General features: G+C 44.4%; 3 protein-coding genes across 3 annotated transcripts in view; all 3 read left to right on the top strand.

Annotated features, from left to right (window-relative positions):
• LOC308299793 (BDNF/NT-3 growth factors receptor-like) overlaps positions 1–21,846 on the top strand; it is a gene marked incomplete at both ends in the record, with an annotated part of 37,461 nt that overhangs the window by 12,468 nt on the left and 3,147 nt on the right. Inside the window, 7 exons of the mRNA XM_080743579.1 lie at positions 114–315; positions 5,258–5,292; positions 5,996–6,095; positions 7,832–8,020; positions 16,483–16,613; positions 19,462–19,634; positions 21,701–21,839. Of these exons, the coding sequence (XP_080599705.1) occupies positions 114–315; positions 5,258–5,292; positions 5,996–6,095; positions 7,832–8,020; positions 16,483–16,613; positions 19,462–19,634; positions 21,701–21,839 (969 nt within the window). The remainder of the gene's footprint in view (positions 1–113; positions 316–5,257; positions 5,293–5,995; positions 6,096–7,831; positions 8,021–16,482; positions 16,614–19,461; positions 19,635–21,700; positions 21,840–21,846) is intronic.
• On the top strand, positions 9,975–11,159 carry LOC308299077 (reticulon-4-interacting protein 1 homolog, mitochondrial-like; the record flags this gene model as incomplete). Its single annotated transcript, XM_080742802.1, has 1 exon — positions 9,975–11,159. The coding sequence occupies exon 1, from the start codon at positions 10,005–10,007 to the stop codon at positions 11,157–11,159; it is 1,155 nt and encodes a 384-aa protein (XP_080598928.1). The 5' UTR covers positions 9,975–10,004.
• On the top strand, positions 12,143–14,701 carry LOC308299076 (coatomer subunit alpha-like; the record flags this gene model as incomplete). The annotated part of the gene is made up of 1 exon (XM_080742801.1): positions 12,143–14,701. The coding sequence occupies one exon, from the start codon at positions 12,143–12,145 to the stop codon at positions 14,699–14,701; it is 2,559 nt and encodes an 852-aa protein (XP_080598927.1).

The following is a 21,846-nucleotide window of genomic DNA, read 5'->3' as shown; positions in this document are numbered from 1 at the left end:
GTGAAGCGATAGAAGCGACTAGAATAGAAGAAATAGCTTCAGGTATGAACGTAGGTTTAGACATTTTAGCCCCTGCCTCTCTAAAATTCTCTGTCCCTGATTCCTCCTCACAGGACTACATCAAAACCGAGATCCACGAGTTCGAGGGGAGCGAGTACCATGGCTGTCTGCAGCTGGTCAACCCCACACACATCCACAACGGAGAATACACGCTGGTGGCCAAGAACAAGTATGGCCAGGATGAGCAGAGGGTCTCTGCTCATTTCATTGACCATCCTGACATTGGAAGCACAGGTCCGTCTCTCCCGTCTGTCTGTCAGTCTTTCCTTCCATGAACTTCTTGATCGTTCGTGGAACAATTTAGCCCCATTTCCACTGTAGGGTCCGACCCAGAACTAGAACCAGAACTTTCCAGAACCAAGAAACGTTAAAGAATCTGTGAAGTTCCGGGACCAAGTTCTGCTAACGTTTCCATATAAGCAGAACTAACTGGGAAGGTCCCAAAAAAAAAGAGCAGCAGTGCTGCTGGCCCCGCCCATAGGTTCCCAGAACTCAAGTTTAGTTCTACCACTTTTTGTGGTTACATGTTCAGATACTGGATTCTGATTGGCTTAAAACAGTGGTAAATCAGTCAACAACCTTGAGTTGGCTCATGGACCCCGCCCACTGAAACAATTAATGATTGTAACTAAATAACCTTGCAAGTTACAACTGTGTTTTCTTTCATTTATATGGTAGAAGTGGTAGAAAAGCAATTTCACCTCGTGCCACAACCCTGAAACAGTGGTAAATCAGCCAAGAACCCACCCCCTCTCATGGTAAATGGCTTACTTCTACCTCAGGAGCAGGACCGAAAAAAGGTTCCAGGAACCTCGTCTTTAACCGGGCGGCCGTGTGCAATGGAAACAAAACCAGAACAAAAAAAATAGGTTCAGGTTCCTGAAGTTACTGGTTCCACCTTGCAGTGGAAAAGGGGGCTTTTGTGTTGCTTGCCATTTGTATGACTAAACAGTCTTTTTTTTTTTTTTTTCTTTCTTTCTTTCTTTCTTTCAGAAGAACCCAACTACTATTGTAAGTAATGGAGTTGAAACACTGACTTGCTTCATTCAGGTATTTGTATTGAATTATGTAAGACAGGGGTCTTCAACGTTCTCAGCCCAAGGACCCCTTAGCTGAGAGAGACATGAAGCAGGGACCCCCTCTGCATATTGTATGAATGTGTGATACAGATTTTCATTGATTTCATAGATTCACGAACGTGTTTGACAGCACAATCTGTTCCGTGTTAATGTGTTGTTTTTTTTTCCAGACTTTTGACTACTTAAACCGTCATTACTTACTAAACCTGACCTTTCACTTTGTACTTTATACCTCTACACCGAACCTATTTGCCGAAAATAGCCGATCTACAAGCTCTCAACGCCTCGCGTTTGCGAGGCGTTGAGAGCTTGTAGATCTGCTATTTTGGGCTGAAGTTCTCCTCAGAATTTGGAATGCGAGGGTTCAAGTTGTTATTTTTTTTTTAAGAATTATCCTATCACACAAAGATCTGGCGGCCCCCCCCCCGTAGTAACCCTGAGGACCCCCTAGGGGTCCCGGACCCCCTGTTGAAGACCCCTGATGTAAGATATGAAATAGAACTGGTTTGATACCATGTTTATCTCAACTGGGTCACAGGCCACAGACCCCCGTATGAATCCATGTTAATCTCTGGGACCCCATTCTACACCGACACACCCTCAGTTGATACCATGTTTATCTCTGGGACCCCATTCTACACCGTCACACCCCCAGTGTACGAAGGTGTGTACTCTCTCTGGTGGTCCCCAGACCTCATGTTGAGAACCAGTGGCATAGATCAGGGGTTTTCAAAGTGGGTGACGGGGCACCCTGGGGTGCCGCGACGGCATTGCTAGATATATTTGATAATATTTGAAATGTATTTTCAAATTTGCACATTCTTTCGTAAATTAAAGCCCTGCCTTAAGTTGTCATATAAGACCGTTGCACAAAAACTAGTGGAAAATAGCAGAACTACAAGAACTACAATTATATAAACATATATTTAGTATAATTTTTTACTTGAAGTACAAAGTTATTTTCAGTCAGTTCTAACCAAAATGGCTATATTATCTCGCTTTCCTTGCAACATAATCGCTAAAATATGCTATAAATAAAAGGTGCTGGGAGTGAAAATTATGAATATAATAATGCCTCGGATGAAAAATATATTTATAGGGGTGCCCCGAGCCGAAAAAGTTTGGGAACCCCTGGCATAGACAGTTACCGTAAATGAAAGTGGCATAAAGAAAACATTGGATGAAGTGATAACCGTGATAATCTTTCTTGTCCTGTGTTGTTTTGTGTCTCTTTCACGCTGCCTCACAGACACCACCGGTACGTCAACGTAACACAACATGGCTAACTGTCTGTCACCCAAGCAGTGTTGTTTTTGACTGCAAATTTTGATTTAGTTTTAGTCATAGTCTTTTGAAAAAATGTCTTTTAGTTGTAGTCATAATTTAGTCTCCTGAAAAGTTTTAGTTTTAGTCTAATTATAGTCGACTAAATATCATAAGATGTATTTTGGCAGGCCTTGATGGCCTCGTAATGACTGATTTTACACTTGGTTGCGTGCTGAAAATAGCCGATCTACAAGCTCTACGCTCACAACGCGTCGTGCTGCGACGCGCTGTGAGCTTGTAGATCTGCTATTTTCAGCGCGCAACACCTGAGAGCAACCAAACATAAAATATCTCTCTTCTCCACTAGTCCCTCACGTTTTAGTCTAGTTTTTATTTTGTTGACGAAATTGTCAATATATTTAGTCTTAGTTTTAGTCACCATAGCTTAGTTTTTATTTTGTTTTTATTTAGTGAAAACGAAAGTTTTTCGTCATAGTTTTAGTCGACGAAATCAACACTGCACCCAAGAAGCCCCATCTGTGACCTCACCGTCACTGTAGCTCTGCTGCTGCAGTATTCTTTGACTTTGACTGCCATAGTTTTGCCAAGGCTTTTGCCTATTGCATTTACCAGATTTTCAGGGTCTCTGTCCGTGCGTGCGGCGTGTATCCATTGTGTGCGCGGGGGTTCCCGTTCACGGCCCGACCAACGTCTTTTCTTTCACGCGGAAAAGAAAAAATACAACCGCAATAATCCATATGTAAGTTATGGTCCATAGTAAACAGGCCGTTTTGACCAAACGCGCAATATGGGAAAAGAAGCCGAGATATGCATTTGTCTGCAGCCAAGATGAATACAATTCTTTATTTCTTTTCTCGGCTGAATACAATTTTACCAGCCCGTTTTTATAGAGACATCCAGAGGAACGCGACAATACCTGATACTTTCACATTTATGATACTGCAACATATATTGTCTCTTCAACGGGTCACGGGTCAATGCACTGCGTTTACCATTAGTTGTTTTCAGAATTCATTATAAGTGGACCATACAGAAAACAAAACTAAAAACAAGCTTAGTTCAAATTGTGCCAGAGAATAGTAAATGACGACTGATGCATTATGCATCTGCATCAGACGCACTAGGTAGCTGTCCAAGCATCAATATGATGACTTAAATAGGTCAAAATTATGTTTATTCACCCCAACGCCCAATTCTAGATGGCAACACTATATAATGTCTATATAGAGTCCTGGGGCTACAGCACAGCTAAGGGTGAGATCAAAGATGGGGCCAATATTCCAACAGTTACTACACCAAGAAAGACAAATCATTGGAGAGAGAGCAAATACAGGATAACGGCTAAATACGCGAAGGAATGAAACAAAGAAATTTGCAGACAAAATTGGAATGGAAAGAATATAGCATTTAAGCTGATAAATGGGTTCTCTTTTCTGTTGTTTTGTGTCTCTTTCACGCTGCCACACAGACACTACCGGTAGGTCAACATAACACAACATGGCTAACTGTCTGTCACCCAAGAAGCCCCACCTGTGACCTCACCGTCACTGTAGCTCTGCTGCTGCAGTATTCTTTGACTTTGACCGCCATAGTTTTGCCATAACTAATGTAGATTACTGCCAAGGCTTTTTCCAATTGTATTTACCTGGCTTTCGGGGGCTCCGTGCATGCAGCGTGTATCCATTGTGTGCGCAGGGATTCCCGTTCACGCCTTCACGGCCCGACCAACGTCTTTTCTTTCATGCGGAGAAGAAAAAATACAACCGCAATGATCCATATGTAAGTTATGGTCCATAGTAAACAGGTCGTTTTTGACCAAACTCGCGATATGGGAAAAGAAGCCGAGATATGCATTTGTCTGCAGCCAAGATGAATACATTTTCTTTTTTTTTTCTCAGTGGAATACAATTTTACCACCCCGTTTTTACTACAGACATCCAGAGGAACACGACAATACCTAATACCTTCAAATTTATGATACAGCAACATATTGTCTCTTCAAATCACAGGTCAATGCACTGGGGTAACCATTGGTTGCTTTTCAGAATTCATATGTGGACCATACAGAAAACAAAAGTAAAAACTAGCTTAGTTCAAATTGTGCCAAAGAATAGTAAATGATGATAGATACATTACGCATCTGCATCAGACGCAATAGGTAGCTGTCCAAGCATCAATATGATGGCAACACTATATAATGTCTATATGAGTCCTGGGGCTACAGCACAGCATAGGGTGAGATCACAGATGGGGACAATATTCCAACAGTTACTACACCAAGAAAGCCAAATCATTGGAGAGAGAACTAATACAGGATAACGGCTAAATACGTGAACTTGGAAGTAATGAAACGAAGAAACGAGCAGACAAAATTGGAATGGAAACAATATAAAATTTGAGCTGATAAATGGGTTCTCTTTCTTGATTGGAGACATTGGTGACCCACCTGAACATGTATGTTGCATTGCATTTACTCAAGAGATGGAGAGAGGGGGAGACCCCTGTTTCTCTCTCATGTCCTGATAAAGATGATATTCTTACAATAGACAGGTTTCTTGTTTACAAACATTGAGACTAAATGCAGAGGTGACTGTATCATGTAATCAATTCCTACCAATCCCCAAACCTGTTGTTTTGGGGAGCGCTGGTTTCATTGGCTAATTTTGGTACCGACCTGCGCACACATCTAGTTCTTATCAGTGTAACGTGGACCAGAAACCCGTCCATAATAAATGAGTTAAAGTCACGTGCAGTATTTGTTTCTGTGCAATAGAAGGAATTAAGAGTTGTCCCTTGCCATTACATGTGCTGTGTTTGGTATATTTTCTCAGACTCGCCCCTACCCCCACTGGATGATAGTATTGCAGTAAGTAATCCGTGCTTTGATTGATTTATTGACATTGTTATTGACAGAAATGCATACCTTAACATATCCGATTCTTTGTCCTATATGGCAGTGTTATGCTAAAGTAGTGAAAGTAGTAGTGCCTACAAGCTCACAACGTATTTATTTTGTGAAGCTTGTATATCTATACAAGGGATGGGATGATAATCGTTATTATCGTTTATCGTGATCGTGAAAACATTCACAATAATCGTATCGTGGAGATTTAAGTTTATCGTGAAATTATCCTCCGTCATGCAATGGGATCGATTCACCTTTTATTTGCCGAGCTGCATATCCAGTACCACTTAAACCCTCTAGAATTGGTCAAACGGGCCTGGATATAACATACTTTTTTCACTCTCTACCAAATCTCTTTTGCCAAAAAATAGCCGATCTACAAGCTCACAATGCGTCGCAACGCGACACATTGTGAGCTTGTAGATCGGCTATTTTTCGGCAATCGTTCCACCCCAGGATAATGGATGTTGGGGATAGTTTGATTATCCCAATAATATCGTAAATCGCAATATCTTTGGTCACAATAATCGTTGACATGACATTTTCGTATCGTCCCGTACCTACTGCTAACAGTGACGGTCGGTCAAAATCTTTTTACGCATTCATTCAATGTCAGATATGTTTACTATCTTACAACTGATTTTGTTTTTGTTTTTCTGCGTAGGTTTACGTGGTGGTGGGCATTGCCGGTGTGGCCCTGACAGGATGTGTTCTGATGGTCATCATTCTCAAATATGGACGGAACTCCAAGTTTGGCCTGAAAGGTAAATGTTCTTAATATCCACCTGTTTCCGGGGAAGTTTACTGGAGATTATATGGACCACACTTCCGGTTTAACAGCAGACATACAAGCTCACGTCGCGTCGCAGATGCAGCCCGTTGTGAGCTTGTGAATCACACTCGGCTGCGGCGCCGGGAGCTCGGTACAGCGTCTGCGCAATGCACTATGGGGCGTTGGAAACCCGTGGATAGAACAAGGTTTTTGTGTGTAGTCTCTGCGTGTCATTTTCAAAACATTTTGAAAGTGAAAGTGGTTAAGTCTCTTGTGGGTTCTATAAGTATCAAACCAATGAAAAGTATTAACTGGTGAATAAATAACTACTTTGGATCCATTAGAACAGGCGTAGGCGACCTACCAACATTGGGACAGGGGAGGGTGATCACTGGCACACTGGCAGAAGCGTCAGAGAGAGGTTTTACACCTGTAAAATAAAAGATGTGTCAGTTAAATTAAGTCCACTCACATTCTGCTATACTGATTAGATCCCGCACATTCATTCAAACTGATAACTCTGACTGGGGAGGGAGTCTGGGATTTATAGGTGAGGTTTTTATCAATTTTGCTGCCATTTTAAACATAGCTGTACTAAGCAGCTGCCAAATTGTCCTTACCTTTTAACGTGGGCACGCGCACGCATCGTGCACAATCTGTGCGCGACTCATCTAGTAGACGTGTAGACTCGGTGACAGCTTTCGAATAAAAAAACCCCCATTGAAATAGACATATCCGTTGCCACGCTGTATCCCTGCTTATCCGCCAGTGTTTACATGAAAAAACATTGGAAAAAGCCAGCTGTGCGCTATGGTAACACGTGGACACATTCGCGCACATAGCAGACGATATGTGCGCAGATCATATGCCAGGCGGGTAGAGGAATCAAACAGCTACAAAATAAATAAAAAAACGCGTGAAAAAAATACCATTCTATGGCCATGCAGTCAGCTCACTTGTTTACAATGAAAAGCTATGCGAACGGAGCTGCGATTGGACGTCAGACCGGATATGGAAACCTAGATCCGGTCCAAACGGGAAATACGACCGGATACAGTTAGGGGGCGGGCCTAAAGTCTCCGAAGCGGCATACAGCGATCATACTTTTAATCGTTTCATAATGATTAAAGCTAATTAAATCTTCGGCCTCCTCGGGCATCGCAGAGTGGTACAGCGGGAAATCTCCGGTTTCGACGGGGATCGCAGAGTATGAGTTAAAGGTGAGGTTTTTGCTCTGTGTCTAATGATCATTACATCCTGATGTTAAAGAAGAAAAAACTTAAAGATAAACAAACTGAAAAATAAAAGTCAAGATCAAAATCATTGGAAATATCTCATTTGTATGTTTCATGTCATGTCATATTTATTACTTAATGTTGATATGGCACACTGACTATCAAGAAAATGAAAACATGGCACTTCATGTCAAACAAGGTTGCTGACATCCAATGTAGTGGAGTTATTTTTCTGTGCTCGCGCCTCTCCGGACCCCCCAGAAGCAAAATTTGAGTTACAAACGTTCGCTTTGAAAATACATATATTCAAAGATTTGCACACATTTTCACGACTTTTTCAAAAATAGCAGATCTACAAGCTCGCAGCGCGGCACTCGGTGCCGCGCTGTGAGCTTGTATATCTGCTATTTTTCACTGGTTAAAGCATTCAATAATTCTAAGCCTAAATGGGTTATTTTTCTGTGCGCGTGCCTCCTCCCCCCCCCCCCCCCAGGTTCCTCCTCCGTCATCAGCAACGACGACGACTCCGCCAGCCCCCTGCATCACGTCTCCAACGGCAACAACACCCCGTCCTCCTCGGAGATGGGACCGGACGCCGTGATCATCGGGATGACAAAGATCCCTGTCATCGAGAACCCACAGTACTTCCGCAACCCCGGCAGCCTGATGAAACCGGACACGTGTGAGTTATACTGCCGCGCTCGGCAAAATGTCTGGTAACCCGCTCCTTTTCTGATAAATCCATGCAAGGCGGGGGTCAGCGCAGCGCCCGGACGCCGTGTTCATAAACAACATCGTCGTTGTCGGGTGAAAAACTTGTATGTCCAAAACCGTTCGTTTTGTATTCATCATTTAAAACAGGGATGCCCACACTTTTTTGACGTGAGATCTACTTTTAAAATGACTAGCTCAACATAATCCAAAATGTTTTAGCTGAGGGAGGGGGGCTTTGGAATAGCAGCACTGGCGTTACATTTCAGACAAACAAACTTACTGTAAGGGGGAAATAAATGGGAAATACTGGGGAAATGTCTTCATCCCATTCTGTGGTAGGTTTTGGGGTTCTTTGTAATGCTACTGACTCTTGAACAAAGTATTGCATTGGAGGCTTGCCTACATTAGAAGCCATGAAGGGAGCTGACAGGCCCTTCTTGATGTCATATTGAAATATTCTTTTTATATTTTAATTATATATATTTTAGGGGCATGTCATGTGGTCTACCTGCACACCCTTGGTGATCTACTGGTAGATCACAATCTACCTTTTGGGCACCCCTGATTAAAAAAATTATTTGAACTAGTGAAAATAGCCAATCTACACGCACACAACGCCTCGCGGTGTGTGCTTGTAGATCTGCTATTTTCACTAGTTTTGTGCAACGGTCTTATATGACGAGGCAGGGCTTTAATATACGAAAGGACATGCACATTTGAAACTTGGAGATACAAGGTTTCTGCTGGACAGAGACGGCGTCCTGCTCGCTGCGTTGTAATGGAGCTACGACTTTGGGTGACTTCTGCTCTGGCAATGTGCAGGCTAAAATGTAGCCGGCCAGTTGTTACAGTGCTTGTTTATTGGTTCAATTGGTTTATTGAAGAGTGAAGAGTGGACACTGGACATTCATTGCACTTACAGTATGGTCACCTTCTTAAAATAATGACCTTTACGTTTTTCAGAAAACTGGAAAAAAAGAAACGTATCCAAAACAAAACTATACGATATTTCTTAATCATTTCGCCCCAAAACATTTATAACATATTCGAGTGTGACTCCGGTTGTGGCAACCACACTGGTTATCATGAGACTGACACAATATGTCCGCATATGGGCATTCCCGGATATGGACTTGGTGACATCAGGGATCTCCATATATAGGCTTAAAAGGGATTGTATTACTGTGATTGCCCTAACAGGTCATCATCTGGGAATACCCATATATGACCTTTTTCTTTTCTTTTTTCTTTTTTCTCTAGTGTGGTTGATTTTGCAGGGCAACCAGACTATAGTTCTTGTCTATTTTTCTCATCATCTGATGAGACCCTTCACCCAATCAGACATCAAGATACCTTGATATATCGGACAGCCGCTGAGCTACGCGCGTGTCGATTGACAGTCAGAAGACGCCGGGTCCGGGGGGCGGGGCTGACAGCAGCATGATGAACGCAAGCTGAACCAAGAAGATGCTGTCCTTTAATAGAAAGAAACATTCATATTCCACGTTACTCTATGCATTTTAAAAAGCATATTTACTGAGCGGCATTGGTCATATAAGTTATTGCCTGCTTCGTCCATCTTCAACCGCTTATCTGGAGTCGGGTCGTGGGGGTAACATTTCCAACTGAGTTTCCTCTCCTGAGCTTTGTTGCACATTCATTTCGGCAACACTGCTGACTGTACCAAGTCTCAAGTAAATTGAGGGCACACCATGCTAGGGATAGAAATTCTGTGCAGTGTTTCGGTCAGGGGTTCTCATAACTTCTCAAACCTTTTTAGGCCGTGACCCCCCAAATAAACATATTTGAACTGGGGACCCCCACCCTGACAAGCAGAATTAATGGCTGCATTGAGACAGCTGGTGGCCTGCAGTAGGTGGCTGTTGCTGCTCTCCAGGCAGCATGGTGTTCAGAGCAGGCTATTCAGTCTGTCCAGCAGACGGCCCACCACCATGCCCGCCTGGGTCATCCATAAATACGGCGGCAACGACGTCCTGCGGTTCACCAACAACGCCAGCTTCCCCATCATCCACTATCCCAACGAGGTCATAGTCAAGGTGCACGCCGCGGGGCTCAACCCCATTGACGTCAGCATGAGAGGTGGCTATGGCTCTGCCACCATGTCTATGCAGAGAGATCCTCTGAACATCAAGCAGACAGGCAGTGAGTTCCCTCTCGTCCTTGGAAGGGATGTGTCTGGGGTCATTATGGAGCGTGGCCTTGACGTTAAGTACTTCCAAGAGGGCGACGAGGTTTGGGCTGCAATACCACTCTGGAAGCAGGGTAGCTTGGCTGAGTTTGTGGTGCTGAGTGCCAATAAGGTGTCCCGTAAGCCAAAGTCGCTGAGTCACATGGAGGCGGCAGCCATGCCATACGTGGCTGCTACAACTTGGTCATGTCTGGTCAACACTGGTGGGCTTACCAAGGAGAACTGTGCCAAGAAGAGAATTCTGATTCTGGGAGGCTCAGGTGGAGTGGGAACGTTTGCTACACAGATGACAAAGGCATGGGGAGCCCATGTGACAGTGACATGCTCCCAGAATGCAGAGCGGTTGGTGAGAGGACTGGGAGCTGACCATGTGGTGGACTACACTGCTGGGCCGGTTGAGCTACCTCTAGGTGCACTGGAGAGATTTGACCTGATCCTGAACAACGTGGGTGGCGACACAGAGCGATGGGCGCTGGGCCTGCTGAAGCCATGGAGCGGCTCCAAGTACATCACCCTGGCCACGCCCCTCCTCCAGAACACCGACACGCTGGGCATCTGTGACAGCATGCTGCAGACAGGGGCCACCGTGGCCACCAAGGCCCTCAAGCACCTTCATAAAGGCGTCCACTACCGCTGGGGGTTCTTTGCACCCAGTGGTCCTGCTCTGGATGACATCTGTGAAATGGTGGATGCAGGAGGACAGATCCGGCCAGTGGTGGAGGAGCAGTTCACCTTCTCTCAGGTTCCCAAGGCCATGGAGAAGGTGGAGCAGGGTCAAGCCAGAGGCAAGACTGTCGTCCAGGTCATAGGAGGTGGAGGACCCCAGTCATTTTTTGCAAGTCCTGGACAGTGTGCGGGACCTCTCTCTTTGTGTGCAATCATTCAAGATCCCCCATAACTCTTGAGAGCCCACAAATAGAAACAAATGGTTCCATTTTACACGCTCAGAGTTACAGACCTGTAAGGGTGCAGACCCCCCCAAGGAGCCCAGCACTTTGAGAACCACTGTATATTGCATACTACTACAGAATGTGCAGGACTTATGACAGCTTTACAAATGCGAACACAATGTTAATTTAACCCTGAGAGTGTACAAATGTACAATATAAATTAACTTTGTTTAAGGCTTGGGTGCTGAAATTTTAAATTAATAATAAATATTAAGAAAAGATAACAAAAAAAAAGATACCTTGATATTGTGATGTCATCCTTTTCCCCCTCTCTGATTGGCTCCCCATTAGAGTCAATGGCAACCACACTTGCAATTTCCAATTGCATCTTTCTAGTTTGTTTTTGTTTACCTATTATTTATTAATAATATAGCCTATATCCACCTGATCCATATATGCCACATGATCCATATATGGAGCTATATCCATATCTGGAGTCTGTGATGTCAGATGTAGAGGTATTGGCCAGCTCCATGTATGGAGATCTAAGTGATGATCCAGTCGTTTCCATATATGACTATCAGGGGTTTGATAAGGTCAGTGTTGTGATCTTCATACTGTGAACTATGAAGATCCAGCTGATGACAGTCAGCTCCATATATGGAGAGAGAGACACACACACAGATGGGTGGTGGAAGTGGTTTGGTTGTTTGACTGTCAGAAGAAGAGCATGAGGTGTGAGGTGCCACCATGTGCCTCACAAGGCGCAAGGATCCCTTAGGGAGGGGTGAGGTGAGGAGAGGGGTAAGGATCTAGTTCTATAAATAGGCAACCACACTTTCTCACAATTGCACCTTTCTAGTTTGTGTTGTGTCAGACCAGAGCTCTATATAAGGTGTAGCAGACGATTAAAGAGTAAAGAGAAAGATATAGACAGAGACACAAAGCAGGATGGGGTTGTGTGGTCGTTTTATCATATTGATCAATCACGATGTTCACCAAATTTGAAAGGAAGTCGCCTCGGGTCAAAGGATTGAGTTTTCACCCCAAAAGGCCTTGGATTCTTGCAAGTTTACACAATGGTGACATCCAGCTGTGGGACTATCAGATGGGGACATTGATTGACAAGTTTGAAAACGAGCATGATGGTCCCGTCAGGGGAATTGATTTTCACAAGCAGCAGCCTCTCTTTGTGTCTGGAGGAGATGACTATAAAATTAAGGTTTGGAACTACAACCTGAAACGTTGCCTCTTCACTCTACTGGGACACAAGGACTACATCAGAACCACCTTTTTTCACCACGAGTGCCCATGGATTCTGAGTGCCTCAGATGACTGGACCATTCGTATCTGGAATTGGCAGTCCAGAACCCAGGTCTGCCTGCTGAACGGTCATAACCACTATGTGATGTGCGCCCAGTTTCATCCCTCTGAGGACCTGGTGGTATCTGCCAGTCTGGACCAGACCGTGCGAGTGTGGGATATCTCCAGTTTCCGTGGCAACTCTGGCACTGATTTATTTGTACCCTCTGGTCCGGTGGTCAAGTATATTCTTGAGGGTCATGACCGTGGGGTCAACTGGGCAGCCTTCCATCCCAGCCTGCCTCTCATTGTATCCGGAGCCGATGACCGTCAGGTCAAAATCTGGAGGATGAATGGGCCCAAGGCATGGGAGCTGGAAACATTCCGTGGTCACTACAACAACGTGTCCTCTGTACTCTTCTACCCACGCCAGGAGCTCATCCTGTCTGTCTCTGAAGACAAGAGCATTAGAGTGTGGGACATAGCCAAGAGGGCGGCTATCCAGATATTCCGCAACAACCACTATGGCCGCTTCTGGGTCGCTGTGGCCCACCCCAACCTCAACCTGTTTGCTGTTGGTCATGACGATGGTATGCTGGTGTTTAAGCTGGAGCGTGAGCGGCCAGCCTATGCCGTCTATGATAACATGCTGTATTATGTCAAGGATCACTTCCTCCACCGGCTCAACTTCAACAGCAGCAAGGATACTGCTATCATGCAGCTACGACGCAGTGGGTCAAAGTTACCCATCTTTAACATGTCTTACAACCCTGCTGAGAACGCTATACTGCTCTGCACCAGGACGAACAAACCGAAGGGCATTATCTACGACCTGTACTCCATTCCCAAAGAGAGTGACTCTCAGAAACCCAACACCCCTCCGGGGCATTGGTCCTTTGGTCTAACAGCTACCCGTCTAACAGCTATCTGGGTCACCGGGAACAGATTTGCTGTCCTGGACCACTCGCACTTGATGATTAAGAACCTGAAAAACGAGGTAGTGAATACGGTTCCAGTACCAGGCTGTGAAGAGATTTTCTATGCCGGCATGGGCTCTCTGTTATTACTGCGCGACTTAGATGGCATCAAGCTGTTTGATGTGCAACAGAAGCACTCGCTGGCCACTGTCAAGATTGCCAACGTCAAGTACGTGGTGTGGAGTGCAGACAGCAGTCACGTGGCCCTTCTTGCTAAACACACCATCATGATTTGTAACCGTAAACTGGAGTGTCTATGTAACATCCATGAGAAAATCCGGGTGAAAAGTGGAGCTTGGGATGAAAGTGGAGTCTTCATCTACACCACCTCCAACCACATCAAATACACACTCACCTCTGGTGACCATGGCATCATCAAGACTCTTGACTTGACCATCTATGTGACCCGTGTAAGGGGGAACAGTGTGTACTGCTTTGATCGGGAGTGTCGTCCATGCATCCTGACAATTGATCCCACAGAGTACAACTTCAAACTGGCCCTGGTCAACCGCAAATACGAGGAGGTGCTCCACATGGTACGTAACGCCAAGCTGGTGGGCCAGTCCATCATAGCCTATCTGCAGAAGAAGGGCTACCCTGAGGTGGCGCTTCACTTTGTCAAGGATGAGAAGACTCGCTTCAGCCTCGCTCTGGAGTGTGGTAACATCGAGGTGGCACTGGAGGCAGCCAAGAGCCTGAGTGAGTGTGGCTACTGGGAGCGTCTGGGTGAGGCGGCCCTACTCCAGGGACACTACCAGGTGGTAGAAATGTGCTACAAGAAGACCAAGAACTACAACAAGCTCACCTTCCTCTACCTCATCACCGGCAACCTGGCCAAGATTCGCAAAATGATGAAGGAAGGCAGCATGAAGAAGGACATGAGTGGTCACTACCAGGCAGCTCTGTATCTGGGAGATGTCAGGGAGAGAGTCTGCATCCTCAAGGACTGTGGACAGAAGTCTCTGGCCTACCTGACTGCAGCCACTCATGGAATGGATGAAGAGGCTGAGGCCCTGAAAGATACCTTTGACCTAGAGAAGGAGACAATGCCAGATGTGGATCCTAACGCTCAGCTGTTGCAGCCCCCTCCTCCCATCTACCCTATGAACACCAACTGGCCTCTTCTTAATGTCTCCAAGGGCTTCTTTGGCGGAGACATCGCAGTCAAGGGCACGGCAGGACAAAGGACGGCTGACCTGAACATAGATGCTCCTGGAGAAGGCTGGGGAGATGATGAAGATTACATGGATGCATGCCAAGAATGGAGTTGAAGTGGGAGTGGTGGAGGAGGAGGGAGAAGGCTAGGTGCCGGAGGAACTGAATATTCCTATTCCTATATTAAGGCTGGAAATGTTCCTTGAACTGCTCTGAACACTGTCATTCAGAGCAGGTGACTTCTGCTCTGACAATGTGCAGGGTGCAGAGTGAAGAGTGACGCTGGACATTCATTGCACGTATCGTCCTTCTTAAAATAATGTAATGTAATAATGTAAGTTTGTCAGAAAACAGAAAAAAAACAGATCCAAAACAAAACTCTATTATATCTCGTAATCATTTTGCCCAAAACATTTATAACAATATATGACTATTGACATAAAAATAACACTGTCTGTCTGTCAGTTACGTAACATAAGAGGATTAGATATTGTAAATCTGAATTATTTACTGAATTACTCCAGACTCTTATAGGCCATTATACTAAAAGGAGCAGGAACAGCATAGAGATATAGGCGATTTTACCAGGTGGCCAGTGTCATGAAGAGATGATTTAGGCAAAAATAAGAATTTCCCCAAAAGCATTACGTAGGCCATTATTTTAAGAAGGTGATGATATGATATCAAGAGACATACATAGGCATATGTATGCATGCGTATTTCATTTCAAACCTTTATTTATTTATGCTAGAGAGGCGCGCTGAGGTTACCCACAGTACCTTCACAATGTTGAGAAGCACTGAGAAATAAAAGTAGACTGAAAACAGATACGTACAGATACACAATGGTGTGTGTGTCTGTGTGATCATAGATCTCAACTGCGCAAAAGATGGCACTGAAACAAGTTCTAAAATGCATTGAAGGGCATTCCAGGCATTAAGAGAGAAAGGAGAGTTGCCATTCTCAGTGCAAACCCGGGGGACCTTTAAGTAAAAGCCATTTGATCTTGCATATAGCTCACAATTTGTTCCAAGACAACATCCCAGACAGATAAGCAGGATGTTTCCCAATGAGGGTTTTGAAAATAAGTGAATAGCAATGATTGTTGCATTCGCCTCCCTGTAAGAGAAAGCCAACCAAACATACCATAAAGAGCACAAGTGATGAGTGAAGATTCAGTGCCTCAGCCGGTAATAAATCTAATAGCAGAGTGATAGACCAAAATCCAGAGGCTTTGGGGCTGATGCTGCAGCAGCATTCATACTGTATACTATTACTCACTATTATCCAAAGCTGATAAGAATTTGCGAACAACAACACATACAGCACACACACGCATGCACGCACACTCACGCACACACATTCATTCATTAATTCCTACACACATACATTCATAGTAAATATAATCTTAAGTGTATTTGTTGCATGCAGGGGTCGTCACCATGCTGGCTTGTGGTGGACATTTTCCTCATGCAAAATGGGTGGACAATAATATTACCAGAAACACAAGGAGCTGTATAGCCCTGAATGAACATAACAGGTCTGTAACTCTGAGACTGTATAAATGGAACCAAATGGACCCGTGAGGGTTCCATTTGTACACTCTCAGAGTTAATGGACTCATAATGTGCCATATTAAATCAGTGTCATACTGTCATTAGGCTACATATTCTGAGGAAAACCTGGAGACTTGACGTTCTGTCAGTAATAGGTATTATGATAAATAAAGAACATTATAATGGTGTGTAAAAGTAAACAGAAAAACTAAAATTTGCCACGGAGAAGGACAGTGTCTTTGCTACGGACATATTTGTCTGTGTACGGACATATGGATGATGACCCCTATGTATTTGTTGTATGCCTTTATTAAGTGGTTCCGTCTCACCTTGTGTCACAGTCGTCCAGCACATCAAAAGACACAACATCGTGCTGAAGAGGGAGCTTGGAGAAGGAGCCTTTGGGAAGGTCTTCCTGGCCGAGTGCTACAACCTGACGCCTGACCAGGAGAAGATCCTGGTGGCCGTGAAGGTACGCGTCACTGTTTGATTTTGACAGCCGACTTTGATTTAGTTCATTATTTTATACTTTAGCTAGTGAAAAATAGCAGATATATAAGCTCACAGTGTGGCACCGAATGCCGCGCTGCGAACTTATAGATCTGCTATTTTTGAAAAATCATGAACATTTGTGCAAATCTTTGAACATTTGTAACCCAAATATTTGCTTCTGGGGGGTCCCTGATACATAATATTTTGAGACAGGGGTCGTGGCCAAATACATATAATTCTAGGGGTCCAGTGACGTAGAAACATGCATTTTTCAAAAACCTTAGAAGGATTTCGAAGGCATTCATAGAATCGTGTCAAAAATATCCAAAGACTTGCACAAATTTTCAGGATCTTTCAAAAATAGCAGATCTACAAGCTTGCATATCTGCTATTTTAAAATAATGGTTAAACTAATGGTTAAAGTAAAGACCTGACATCACTCATTCCTCCCCTGGTTCCCGGAAGTAATTTCTCTATGGAGACTATCATTGGGTCATCTTAGAATCGTCTCATATAAGAACCGCGGTCCAAAAATAAACAAACTATCTTGCCGATATTGTGGGGGAAAAATATCTATTTTTGGGAGGAAGTGGTTCCATTTTGACACCCTCTGTTGTATTCTCAAATGACGCCTCTGCAGGAAGCTATAATAATCAATAGACTTGTCAGTCAATCAATTAAGCACTTAAATCCTATACTTAGTGGACCAGAGTCTCCCAAGGGATATAGCCCACCCATAAATTAATTAATACATTTACCCAAAAGTGTATTCGCACTGGGCGGACTCGTCGCCTCAGAAAACAAGGAAGTGATCAAATAGAATGCATTTTCGGTTACTGCATCATCTATTACTCGCTTCACATGTCTTCAAAACATTCTTGAGAGCAACTTTTAGTTATTGCGACCGTAGGTCGCATTTACTATCAAAACCTCCACCGGCTGTCCGTGCGTCAGTCACACGTCACACTTTTGCCCTGCTCATATCTCCACAACCGTTGCCCCCATCCACGCCAAATCTTGCACACACACTCCTGACCTGCCAAACTACTACCTCCAAGGACCCCCGCAGCTCCAGGGACCCCCAGGTCCCTGGGGGACCCCCAGGTCTAATTTTGCCCTGCTCCTATCTGCACAACCGTTGCCCCCATCCATGCGACATTTTGCACACACACTCCTTACCTGTCAAACTACAACCTCCAAGGACCCCCGGAGCTCCAGGGACCCCCAGGACCCTGGGGGACCCCCAGGTGTAAAAAATGACCAAATGTGCAAAAATGACCAAATGACCACCCCAACGGGGCTGCTCACGGGGAATTCCTGGGGACCACCCACTCCTGGTGCTCCAGAACGGATGCAAAAGTGGTGGCGCCCCCAGTGGAGGACCCCCTCCACTGCAGCTCACATAAAATGCCGTAACTCCTACAGATTTTGCCCTAAAATCACGAAAATCACTACACAGCATGTCTACACTCATGTCATCAACATGGATCAGGAAGATTTAGGAAAAACAAATTTTTGCCCTATTTGTGGAGATAAGCGACCTACGGTCGCTTATCTCCCGATTAGGGAGTCTTACTGGTACATGATAAATGTGTGTTTTTTTTACATGGCTGTCATGTTGGATATACGGCATACAAACCAAGCAGTGCAGCAGGTGCTCTGAGGCTTAGATTAGACCAGTGGTTCTCAACCTGTGGGTCGGGACCCCCAGGGGGGTCTCCAAATTATTTTGGGGGATCCCCAGATGATTAACCTAATGTGCGACATTGTTTTCTCACTCAACAGTGAACAAACCAACATAAAATGTAAGTGTATAGAGAGTATCTGCACATTTCTAAAGTGACAATTTAAGGACTTTTTAATACCTCAGGCAGAAATTGTGAAAATAGCCGATCTACATGCTCGTTGTGAGCATGTAGATCTGCTATTTTCACAATAGAACTGTGTTATACAAAATGTAATGCCTCAACCTTTAGTGCTCGTCAGGGTGGGGGGTCCCCAGTTCAAATATGATTATTTAGGGGTCGTGGCCAGAAAAGGTTGAGAACCACTGGATTAGACAGCAGTCTGTTATAGAGCTCATCTGTCATTATTCAGAAATAACACACAGCTGAATTCAGCGATTGACCAATCAAGCATTCAACCAAGCTGTGTAATAATGTTAGTTAAAGCTTTATATTCTGATAGTAATCATTGTTATAGAATGTTTGTTCAGTAGCCCTTTAGTAAGCACAAACTGCATTTTCAGGTGGGTCACCAATTTCGTCCAATCAGGGAATGGAACCGATTTATCAGCTTCAATTTGATATCGTTCCCGTTCCAATTTTGTATGCTCATTTCTTTGTTTCATCATTTCCAATTTCACATGTTTAGCATGTAACCTGTATGGCTTCACTCGCATGATTGGATGAGTCTCTATAGGGACTATCTTCTACACTGTAGAAAAACCATTGCTGTAGGGTCTGCAGCAGTGGTTTTCAAACTTTTTCATATCATTTGAGCCACAGACCACCATTTGATGAGATGTAGCCTCTCAGACCCAAAACGTTGAATATTTTGTTATTGTTGGATAAGATCTTGTCCACAATTCCATGCCGTATTGATGTGGTACCATAAGAGAGGCAAAAGAAATGTTGATCAAAATAAAAAAAATAAAAATTCTCTAATTGTGTAGATTTCTTATTAAGTAATGCAAGTGCTTAACCATGATTTAACTCTTGAGATTGTAAAATTAAACCAAATGGACATGTGCACGTGTGTGTGTGTGTGTGTGCGTGCGTGCGTGCGTGCGTGCGTGCGTGCGTGCGTGCGTGTGTGTGCGTGCTCAGACGCTGAAGGAGGCCAGTGAGACGGGCCGCGCTGACTTCTACCGCGAGGCGGAGCTCCTCACCAACCTGCAGCACGAGCACATCGTCACCTTCTACGGGGTGTGCGTGGAGAGCGACCCGCTCATCATGGTGTTTGAGTACATGAAGCACGGAGACCTCAACAAGTTCCTCAGGTAGGCCTGGAGCGGCATTCCACTGACCCTTGACATTTCTTTTTTATTATTATTTTGGGGTGGGTTTCTTCGGTTTTGGGCGGTTGGGGTCCGCTCATTGTTCCACCGGTCCGTTTTTCCGAGTAGCGTTGGCAGGTTAGTTACTTGTCACGGTTACTGAGGTTAGGTTTAGGGTTAGGGTTAGGGTTAGGTTTAGTTCGTCGGCATACCGGCCCCTCTGCATATTGACGCGGACCCTCAATTCAATTATTACATAATCGTCTAATCGCAAATATTTGACATAATCGCAAATATTTTGTCATAATCATCATAATCGTGAATGTTGAAAAATGTTCATACATTTACAGAAATAGTGGAAATAGCAGATCTACAAGCACACAACGTGTCGCAACGCGACGCGTTGTGAGCTTGTAGATCGGCTATTTCCACTATCAATGTTATTTTTTAAGTGGAAAGTTGTCAAATATGTCAGTAATTTCTTTGTACATTTAGGTTATGTGTCAGTGTCACATCTACCATGTGCAACTTCAAAGCCTAAAAGCCGAACAGAAATGTAATTATCAAGGACAAAAACACAATTAAATCGTTAATCGCAATTATTTGAGTGACAATAATTGTCTTGTAAATTGTCATATCGTGACAGCCCTATCCATTAGTACACTCTCTGAGTTGTATACCCATATTAGAGTCCATTTGGTTTCATTAGTACACTCTCTGAGTTGCATACCCATATTAGGGTCCATTTGGTTTCATTAGTACACTCTCTGAGTTGCATACCCATATTAGAGTCCATTTGGTTTCATTAGTACACTCTCTGAGTTGCATACCCATATTAGAGTCCATTTGGTTTCATTAGTACACTCTCTGAGTTGCATACCCATATTAGGGTCCATTTGGTTTCATTAGTACACTCTCTGAGTTGTATACCCATATTAGGGTCCATTTGGTTTCATTAGTACACTCTCTGAGTTGCATACCCATATTAGGGTCCATTTGGTTTCATTAGTACACTCTCTGAGTTGTATACCCATATTAGGGTCCATTTGGTTTCATTAGTACACTCTCTGAGTTGTATACCCATATTAGGGTCCATTTGGTTTCATTAGTACACTCTCTGAGTTGCATACCCATATTAGAGTCCATTTGGTTTCATTAGTACACTCTCTGAGTTACATACCCGTAAGGGTCCATTTGGTTCCTATCATTTAAGCTGGGGACCCCTGGAACTCCCTCAATGACCCCTGCTCATGCCACGAAAGTCTCAAGCACATAAGGTCTTACCTTTGAGTTGTAGGGAAGTTCTGACAGGGAAAAGTGTGCAATTCCTGATAAAATCCAAACTTCTCTCCACTGCAGTCACGTTAGGTTGCATGCTTTGTTTACACTCCACAGGCTGTCACATACGATGGTGTGTCTCATAGAAAAATGCTACTTTAGGGGGGCACCATTTCACAGGTGAACATGCCTCTCCCAATGGGCGGCCCTGCCTGAAGGGTTCACCCGGAATCTTGCATAATAATCACCAGAATTCATGACGTGTTCTGTGATGTTTTTTAGTTTTCTTGTTTTTTTTTACCTTTCCGTTATAACCAGAACAATAATGTATCCTGTAACGTACCTTTTTTAGAAGGATAAAGCCCTTGTTACTGTCCACCACCGGCAGGCACGTGCTCATATAGACATCAACGGGGGCTTGAGCCCCTGCCCTTCCTCCTGTAAAAAGTGCCCTCTCCAGACCATGAATGCAGTTTTTACTATGGTGAAAGAAATGCAAATGCCTTCTTTCCATGCCATACCTGAAGGCAGCATTCAAGAGAATTGAATGCAGCATCTTATGTTGAAAGTATGTGCCCTCTCTGTGTAGAAATCCATGCTGTATCAGTATTGACTTGACTATGCTTAATTCGGTGTGGTACCACGCAACTGAAAATAGCCGACCTCCAAGCTCACAACGCGTCGCAGCGCGACGTCTTATTTTCGATATTTTCCCCAAAAGGCCCTTTTTTAGAAATGTCAGCCCCTGCCTCTCCTAACATTCTCTGCACGTCACCCTGACCCACCGGCAGGTCGCATGGCCCTGACGCGGTCCTGATGGCGGACGGCCAGCACTGCATCCAGGTGGAGCTGACCCAGTCGCAGATGCTGCACATCGCCCAGCAGATCGCCGCCGGCATGGTCTACCTGGCCTCGCAGCACTTTGTGCACAGGGACC

The sequence above is a fragment of the Nannobrachium achirus genome (assembly GCF_963921795.1).
Source record: "Nannobrachium achirus genome assembly, chromosome: 15".
Taxonomy (NCBI): Eukaryota; Metazoa; Chordata; class Actinopteri; order Myctophiformes; family Myctophidae; genus Nannobrachium; species Nannobrachium achirus.
Note: the sequence above shows the minus strand (reverse complement) of the source record. Positions and strands in the feature narration are given on the sequence as shown.